The 9,873-nt window shown below is 41.4% G+C and overlaps 1 protein-coding gene across 1 annotated transcript in view; it reads right to left on the bottom strand.

Annotated features, from left to right (window-relative positions):
• Positions 1-9,873, bottom strand: part of LOC107572006 (A disintegrin and metalloproteinase with thrombospondin motifs 6) — an 89,970-nt gene that overhangs the window by 33,001 nt on the left and 47,096 nt on the right. The window contains exons 14-15 of the mRNA XM_016258412.1: positions 8,709-8,842; positions 3,289-3,412 (exon numbers count right to left, since the gene is read on the bottom strand). Coding sequence (XP_016113898.1) covers positions 3,289-3,412; positions 8,709-8,842 — 258 coding nt within the window. The remainder of the gene's footprint in view (positions 1-3,288; positions 3,413-8,708; positions 8,843-9,873) is intronic.

The following is a 9,873-nucleotide window of genomic DNA, read 5'->3' as shown; positions in this document are numbered from 1 at the left end:
CATACATACACACACATATATATATATACATATATATATATATATATATATATATATATATATATATATATATATGAAAGCTGTGTAGTTTTGCAGATTCCTAATCATAACTCTGTAATTCCAAAAAGAAAATCAGAAGTTTTGTTGTTGATGAAATTATTATTTTTTTTTACTTTTGCAATTTGTAACCCTTTTTTCAATTTGCAATCTTAATTTGCAACCCCTCTTTAAACCTTTATGGCTGATTCTTATTAGTTACATCTAGTGTTACTTGTAAACTATTCAGACAAGGAGAATTTGAAAAGAATCCTATATAGAATAGAAGAATGTTCAAAGAAAACCTAACTAACTTAGCAACAGCAAATTCATTACAAGAGAAGAATCTACACCGTACCCTTCACTCCCCCTTAAAGTTTCAGATGATTTACCAGCTATACCTTAAAAGGAGAAAACAGTCCCTTACAGAGAATACTTTTGGATGCGGCCTGACAACATTTGCAATATTACAAGTTTTATTGATTTTCTCACTGGATGATGCAATTAATACTCATATATTGTGTTACCGCTTCTATCTTGACAACTTGTTTCTTGAACCAAAAACAAAAGCTTTATCATTGGTTGTCTGATGAAAAAACCCACAGCATTTCCATGAAAAATGTCGAGCTTGGCCAAAGCACCTCGTTGGCCCCCTGACAGAAGCCCCTGCCAAAAACACAATGCGTTCCTCCACTCGCTTGTGCTGTGCTTTCTTCAAGTGGGATTTCTCTAGTGGAAAGCGATTAAAAACTTGTCGCGTTTGGCAAGTGTGCAGCGCGCTCTCTGGAATGGGATTCTAAAGAGAGAGATGGGTCGTTATGCTCCTCTTCTTTCATACAGCTCAGCAGTGACTTATGGATTTTGCCACATTGTATTTTACGTTTTTGAACAGCTTCAGAAATGTCAGATATTCAAAGCAATATGGACAATGACTGTATGGACAACTGCCCTAGATATACACTCAAAGTCCAGTGGTGACAAGACATCTTAAGACCCAGATACACTTAAAACAAAGTTCTTTTTCGTCCTTCACTTAGGGGTAAAAAGAAGTTCCCTATATACGTAAGCAGCGGTTACGGTTAGTGAACACCCTGATGCCAAAATATGTTAATATGTGCCGCCAGTGTTGGGGAAAGTTACTTTTAAAAGTAATTAATTACAATATTTCGTTACTCCATAAAAAAGTAACTAATTGCATTACTTAGTTTCTCTTTATGGTAAGTAATGCATTACTTTTGTCACCTGGGATGGGCTTGCTTATTTGTTTTTTACTAACCTTTTAATAAACCCAAAAGTAAAATTTTTGGCAACTGTAAAGGCCATTTCACACTAAAAGTGAAATTAAAAAGCCTTAGGCCAAGTAAGTGCCTCTGCACCTCACTCCAGATTTCTCTCAACACGGGGAAAGAAGAGGCATCAGTGGCTTTCACTGCTTATTTAAAAAAAGTATCTCAGATATTTTGTTGTAAAGTTAAAGGTAATGCATTACTTTACTAGTTACTTTGGATTACATAACTCGCTTTACTTGTAATGCATTACCCCTGACAAAATACAGTAGTGAGAAAACAGCAGTTAAGAAAGCATCTAATCATAGCGATGTGGATGTTTGCACCAAGTCACATCACGTTTATTTATATAGCACTTTATACAGATCAAATTAAAGTAGGGTGACCATACGTCCTTTTTTTCCCGCATTCGTGCTCTGGACAGGATTTGTAAATTACCTGAAAAGTCCAAATTTTGTTTTTGTTTTTTAATTGTTTTCATACTTGAAGTAATGACTGAAAAGCAGTCTGGCCAATCGTGGCATGCAAGAAGGTGGGATCATGGGCGTAGCTTGTGGGGGGGGGGGCCAGGGGGGCCTGGCTCCCCCATAGCGATTTAAGAATTTTACTAAATATTTATTTATAAAGTTTTTTCTATGAAGTAAAAATTTATATAATGCAGTTAATAATACATGTAAAAGTGAATACGTAAAAGTTAATACATTTTAAATGGTTGTTGTGAGTAAATTAATAAATCAAAACAAACTTAACGTCTCCCTCAATCTCATTTGCGTAAGAATTGTCACGTGACGAATCTGCATTTTGGAGAATAATAGACTTAACGGTAATGCTTGCCTGTTGTGTGGAATAAAATGATGTTCCGTGTTTTTAACAACATACACGAACTGCAGAGAAATCTGGAGACAACGAAAAACTCAGATGAAGATATTGCCGTGCTTAATGATTCCGGACCCCGACAATCAGATAAAGGTGATCCACAGGACACAGCAGGTTTAGCACAGGACGCAACACTACTTTTATGCCGACCATTTACATCCAAACGTTATTTAATTTTCACAGAACACAACCTTTAAATAGATTTTAGAATATAAACTGTTTATCGTCTATTCAATAAGACTAAATAAAAAGTGTGCGCCTCATTGTGCATTAACTTGAATCAAGCCCAACAAATATCTGTTTTAAAAACAGTGGATGAGTAATTCACTCCTTGATTTGCTTAATAAAAGCCTCCTTTGAGATCGTTTTGACAGACATGTTTATTGTGCATTTTAAACGTGTTTATTGCTAAGTTTAGTGAGGAAAAATAGAAGCGTAGCTGTAATTCGTGGGCAATGTATGTGGTTACCATGACAACCTCACACACTTGCCACTGCTCTATGTGAATGTGAATATGTAGATTTACTATAGCAAATCTAAAATGTGTTTAAAAGTACATCTGACCAAATCCACCGGTTCAGTTTGGCCCCCCAAACTCAAACATCAAGCTACGCCTATGGGTGGGATCTACAGAGAATGGTCATAGCAATGCAAATGCACGTACATAATAGAAATCCTGAAAAGATTTCCATGTCAAGGCAGATCAAACCTATATTGCGTAATCGCCATGGACCAATGGTAGTTCAAACTTGTTTACCAGCTGTAGTGAATTTTTCCGGAAAGTTTGCTTTGGCAAGCTGTTTCAAAGTCCTGATTTTGCTCGATTGATGTCACACCACACCAGTTTTTCGATTTGGCCTGAAGTATATGGGGGCCAGTAGGAACTCTCCAGTTCAAGGTTCAATGCGGCCTGTGATCAAACCTTCCAATATTTGTGTTACACCAACTGCCTGCTTACCAACTCGATAGACCTAGTAGGTTGTCCAACACATTCTCATGGCAATGCATAATAGTTCATACGAGATGGTGAAATACTAAGATATTGAATATGTGTTATTTACGATGAGTGTATAATCAGTGGCCTCCTGACCTCCTCTGGGCAGCGAATCGTTGAACAGCCCTTCGGTGACCTCACACGTACTGCCGTCCCCACCGCACACACGGCATCTGTCCTCCTTGGCATCCGAGCCCAGGATGCTATCACAGCCAACATGCTGGAAAGACACACAGGCAGGGTGTTTCAGTGCAGGAGAACACGGTCGAGGCGTTCTCAGACCTCGACTATCTGATTCAAAGAAAAACATGTCATTCACACAGCTGTATTGAGTCAGAAAATGACATGGAAAGATGAATGGTTCTGGTTTTGCTTCAGGACGACTTTTTTACACTAGACATCAACACAGTAACAAAATTATTTACAGCATTGTACAAAATTAAATAAAAATGTCCTTTAAATCAAACATTGAAATACGTTGATATGACAGGCTGATTATGAAAATTGACATTTTTGTAAGTGCATAAACAATAGCAGAAGTATGAGTAACAGTATTTATATTTCTAGTGTTTTGTTTCTAAATGTCAATTGAATTCTGTTGGATTTATGCTCTCGGCAGCCAATAATTCACCACACAAAACACATTGTGGTCAGCACAAACCATGTTTATTCATGTTGTGTCAAATTTTCTTTCATTTTGCGTGGCTTTGTTCATGAGGGCATGTCACGCAACCTGTCCATGTTGGCATTTGTCTAACTTCACTGGCTTCTACCAAATTACAGGTGATTTTGTGCCAAAATACCATTGAGTCTGACTGAACACAACCTTTGATGTACAAAAATGGCAATATGCACTAAATTGGTACCATATTGGTTTACCGCCAATATTGTGTGTGTGTGTGTATATGTATATGTATATGTGTATTAATATATATATATATATATATATATATATATATTCAATTATTTTCAGTTTATGCCGAAAACTGATAAATTTATATATATATATATATATATATATATATATGGGGCCGGGAACACCATCCAGCGGATCCGCGAACGCTTCCACTGGCCGGCCTTGGAGGCCGAAGTGAAGCGGTTCTGCCAAGCCTGCCAAGTGACGTCACCCAGGACGCCTCAGCCCAGTCCGCTGATACTGCTGCCCATCATCGGGGGGTGCCCTTCGAGCACATCGGGATGGACCTTGTGGGGCCGTTGCCTAAGTCTGCCCGGGGACATGAACACATCTTGGTGATCGTCGACTATGCCACCCGGTACCCTGAGGCAGTGCCCCTCCGAAAAGCCACCGCCAAAGCCATTGCCCAGGAACTCTTCCTGCTCTCTCGAGCCAAGTCGGCATCCCAGCGGAGATCCTGACCGATCAGGGTACCCCCTTCATGTCCCGGCTAAAGGCTGACCTCTGCCGGCTGCTGTGGGTGAAGCAGTTGAGGACCCCGGTCTACCATCCCCAGACCGACGGACTGGTCGAACGCTTCAATGAAACGCTCAAGCAGCTGTTGAGACAGGTGGTCGCGGAGGATAAACACGACTGGGACCTGATGCTCCCCTATGTCCTTTTCGGGATCCGCGAAGTCCCGCAGGCCTCAACTGGCTTCACCCCTTTGAGCTCCTCTTTGGCCGGCAACCCCCCCCCTTCATGTCCCGGCTAAAGGCTGACCTCTGCCGGCTGCTGTGGGTGAAGCAGTTGAGGACCCCGGTCTACCATCCCCAGACCGACGGACTGGTCGAACGCTTCAATGAAACGCTCAAGCAGCTGTTGAGACAGGTGGTCGCGGAGGATAAACACGACTGGGACCTGATGCTCCCCTATGTCCTTTTCGGGATCCGCGAAGTCCCGCAGGCCTCAACTGGCTTCACCCCTTTGAGCTCCTCTTTGGCCGGCAACCCCCCAGCCTCCTGGATGTGGCGAAGGAAGCCTGGGAGCAACAGCCGGCAGCCCATCGCTCTGTCATCAAGCATGTAAAACAGATGAGGGACAGGATCGACCGGGTCATGCCATTAGTGCGGGAACACCTGATGAAGGCGCAGCAGGCCCAACTATAACTGGGCAGCCCAACCACGGGAGTTCCAGCCCGGAGACAGAGTCATGGTCCTAGTTCCCAACGCGGCCTGCAAATTCCTGGCCACCTGGCAGGGTCCCTATACGGTGCTGGAGAAGATTGGGCCGGTGACGTACCGGGTGCGTCAGCCAGGAAGGAGGAGAGCCGAGCGGCTCTACCACATTAACCTCCTGAAGAAGTGGATGGGGACTAGAGACCAGTTCGCGGCCCTCGCCGTCTCTGATCCTGTGGTTGTTGACGTCAACCCCCACCTCTCGGCTGCCCGGAAGAGGGAGCTGCAGCACCTGGTCAGTCAGTTCTCTGATGTGTTCTCCTCTCTTCCCGGGTGGACCAACGTCCTGCAGCACGACATCCGGACGCTGCCAGGGGTCGTCGTCAGGCAACGGCCCTATCGCGTCCCTGAGGCTCATCGGTGAGCTATTGAGGAGGAAATTCAACAGATGCTGAAGTTGGGGGTGATAGAACCAACAGGCAGCCCATGGGCCAGCCCCATCTCGATGGTCCCGAAACCGGACGGCACCCTCCGTTTCTGCAATGACTTCCGTCGCCTCAACGAGGTATCCGAGTTCGACGGATACCCCATGCCTCGGGTGAATGAACTGTTGGACCGGCTGGGAGCTGGACTCACCGCCAACCCTCGCAAATGCCACCTTGCCCTCTCCGAGGCGAAGTACCTGGGCTTCCAGGTGGGACGGGGTCTCAATCGGCCGCAGGAGAAGAAGGTGGAGGCGGTAAGCTCCGCTCGCCTTTCTAGGGTTGGCGGGGTATTATCCGGACCACGCACCCCTTCAGTGGATGGCCCGCGCCAAGGAGACCACGTGTGACGAGCGTCCCGAAGCTTCATCAGCGTCGCCCTGGAAAAAAGCGAGGAGCACCTGGCCATCATCATCACAGGCTGATCGCTGCACCTCATCAGGCGGCGGCTACATAAGCCACGCAAGCCCTGCCATCTACGAGATGTCGCAATGTTCTTTTAATAGCAATTTCTGAGTAAAAACTGATTCAAAGCACAGTAATTCCAACATCTTTTTTTCCTTCCATTTTTATGCATGGTTATATGGTTAGCTGCATTTTATTAACTGAATTTAACATTGTTTTACCCCTGCTCAGAAAAGACAGGTGACCCATTTTTTTTGGTTTTGACTGACCAGCTGCGAATCACTGGACTACACATAAGATTGATTGCTGTTTTACTTTGTTTTGGATATTCCCTGTGCAACCCCTGTGCATGCCTTTACTTGCATTATTATCAAACTGAGGGTCTCATCCAAAATGCAATGAGAGGTTGTTGGGTGCAGCACAGATTGATTCCTTTGAGTTTAAAAGAACATTGTGTACATTTCATCGCTCCAGATCAGATCAAAGAGCAAACCTTGGGGATCAATTAAAATAGTATCTTAAACCACATAAATCAAGGATGTGGACAACAATGTGTGAGACTAACAAATACCAAACTGCAGACAAAATCTCAGAGTTCAAAAGAGTTCAAAATCCATTTTAACCCTAAAATAAACAGTGTTGCACTATTGCGTCAATTTGGTTTGTTATACAAATGATATTGTAAGTGAATTAAATATCACTTTAAGGCTCACCCGCCTTTCTAACTAACTTGGGAAAACACAATTTGATTCCCAACTGTACCGTCCTGTTAAGAGGTGAACCCTCCTCAACACCAGCCTTTATTTAGGCTTCATTGTTCTGTGTTAGTGACTGGCTATGTTCTGTAGACTGTCCGTCTGAGACCATTAGCCACATAAAAAGAGAAATCTATAAAATATAGAAACAAGCCACAGCACATTTTTGAAAATTGTGGCTGCATTCTATAACGTATGCTAGATTAGGATTAGTGCATCCCATAGCATAATTTTGAAATATATAATATATATGCTGCACATAATCGATATTATACTCAGAATACTACATTTGAAGAATTTATGGATTTGGCAGATGCTTGTATACAAAATGACTAGTATTTATTTGATCAATTCATGCATTCACTGGAAATTATTTGATTGAACTGTCAAGAGTACCTTTTAAAAGAACAAGATTGGATTAAAAATGCAAAACAATTAGGGATGCACCGATATGAAAATTTTGGCCGATACCGATAACTGATAATTCTTTATTTTTGAAAGCCGACTGCTGTTTGAGTTTATCACCGGTAAACTGAAGCGCTCTTTTAACTTAACCAAACGCATTCTATATGAGATAAATCAGATATACATCAAATAAACACAATATTACAACGTACAATTGCACAAAAGGCTGCAAACGAACAGCGCGCATCTGAAGTGTCTCTGAAGGAAATAATTCATTATTTATCGGCTTTAAGATATCGGCCAAATTTTCTTATCGGGCCGATACCGATAACAGAAAAAATGAGTATTTATCGGCCGATACCGATATGGTGGCCGATATATCGTGCATCCCTAAAAACAATAATTCGTATGTCTGAGATAAGTTGATGCAACTTAAGTGTTTAAAAAATAGTCATGTGACATTCGTGTAGCAAAATAACCCAAAATCTCAAAATAGACCTGTGCATGAGAAAAACAACCTTAGGGTGTTGAAAATAGAATGCAAAAGACGGCCTGGATAATTTAATACTTGTGGCAGATTTTAGAATTATGCATGCTTTACCCACAATCCCTTGCACACCAGTAGAGTTGGTCTCCATTCTCTTTTGATTTTTTTCAGTTGTTAAAAAAATGCTGAGGAAGAAAATGCTAAATCTACAACACATTTCGGTAACACTTTACTTGAAGGGGTGTGCATAAGACTGACATGACTCCTTCATAATCATGACATGACACATGTCATGAATATGAAGGAGGTTTTATGCATGTTTATGACAACTGTCATTGTGTCATTCGCTCAGTTATGTCATTTTTAATGCAAATATGACATTATTTTACCTAACCCTACCCCTACCCTTACCCCTAACCATAGCCCATAACAAAGACATCTCAAACAATGTCATCTTTGCATTAAAAATTACATAACTGAGTGAATGACACTTAATGACAGTTGTCATAAACATGCATAAAAACCCTTCATATTCATGACATGTGTCATGTCATGATTATGTAGGTGTCATGTCATGATTATGAAGGTGTCATGTCAGTATTATGCACACCCCTTCAAGTAAAGTGTAACCCACATTTCATACAATTTAGGTAATAATATGCAAGAACTTTTGCTAGATGCTAATGCTAACTTGCCAAACAGTATATAACAAAGGTGTGTGAGATATCAAGATGTAATTCACGCCTCAAAACTGCTGTACCTCACTCGTGTCTTTAGTGAGTTCAATGCATTTGGAAATTGGGATGCAGCCTAAGCACTATAAATTGGCATGCTATTTACTACAGTAAATTCTCAGTAAAAAATGACTTTCTTCAGGCACTGCAAGTGAGATTTGGGCTGTAGACTCACCTTGCACTCTCCATTGATGCATATGTCCAGCGAGTCGGCCTGGCAGCGCGTGCCGTCGATGACAGCGGGCGAGCGTTCGGTGTAGAAGTTGTAGCCCTCAGCCAGACAGTTCAACGCACATGGTTTCACTCCACCTGAGAAACACAGCGAGTTTATAGTCAAACAGTTGATGTCACTCTCTCGAACACCAGTGGGACCTTTTATCAGGTTATTGATGGGTCCCAAGGTCCTCAAGAGCTCCTCCCTGCAGTGTCAAAGAGGCGGCCACGATTTATGTCATACGATAAACCGAAAATCCATACGGAATAACAGAGTCAAACTCTCGCCTCACCAGTGCATTGATAAGTGATTCGCAGACTGCTTTTCTTGCAACTATCTCAAGCCAGGGCTCTCAGGCAGGGCCCACAGTTTTCTTTTATGCCTTTGTTGATATTAACAATGCAGTCAAAGCACTCGAGCACAAGAGAGGCATTACTCATAGTGGAATCTGAACGTTTTGCCTGACATCATTACTGCAAAGACACGGGGAGAGATTAACAGAGCTGCCAACAAAAATCATGGAGACATCCACAAAGGTTATCACAGACTTTACAAGCGAAGTTCACCTCCAAAATGAGTTTTAAGAGCCAAACAATTGGTAATGATAATGCTTATTACAGGGCAGCGAGATAAGGAGATGATTGAGTCGACTGTGAACTTCCTGTCAGAATGTTTTGGAAATGCTTCTCGATCTCTTGCAGTTTTTCTTTGTTTATTGGGTTTGGGCCATTTTGTTGTAAACAAGAAATGCACCCTTCCCTCTGGGTTTTTTTGTTAAAGCAGTTTGAAAATACATCAGAGAAAGACTCAATGAAACCACAAAGGTGTCAAAGGTCGAACAGTGGTGGTAGGGTTTGATTTGAACCGTTATTAATTTAATAAAATTATATGTCAAAAAAGTACACAAATCACAATTATTTTCGGAGTTCCCAAATGATATATATTAATAAACACATTTGATTTAATAATAATACAAAAATATTCAAATAATTTATCATGCAGTCAATATATACATTTATTATTATTATTATTATGACACATACTATATATACATATATTTATATAAGAATATATATATATATATATATATATATATATATATATATATACAGTATATATATAAAAA

This window comes from Sinocyclocheilus grahami, unplaced genomic scaffold, assembly GCF_001515645.1.
Source record: "Sinocyclocheilus grahami isolate Dianchi unplaced genomic scaffold, SAMN03320097.WGS_v1.1 scaffold1680.1, whole genome shotgun sequence".
Lineage (NCBI taxonomy): Eukaryota > Metazoa > Chordata > Actinopteri > Cypriniformes > Cyprinidae > Sinocyclocheilus > Sinocyclocheilus grahami.
This window is presented reverse-complemented; position numbering and strand designations above follow the sequence as displayed.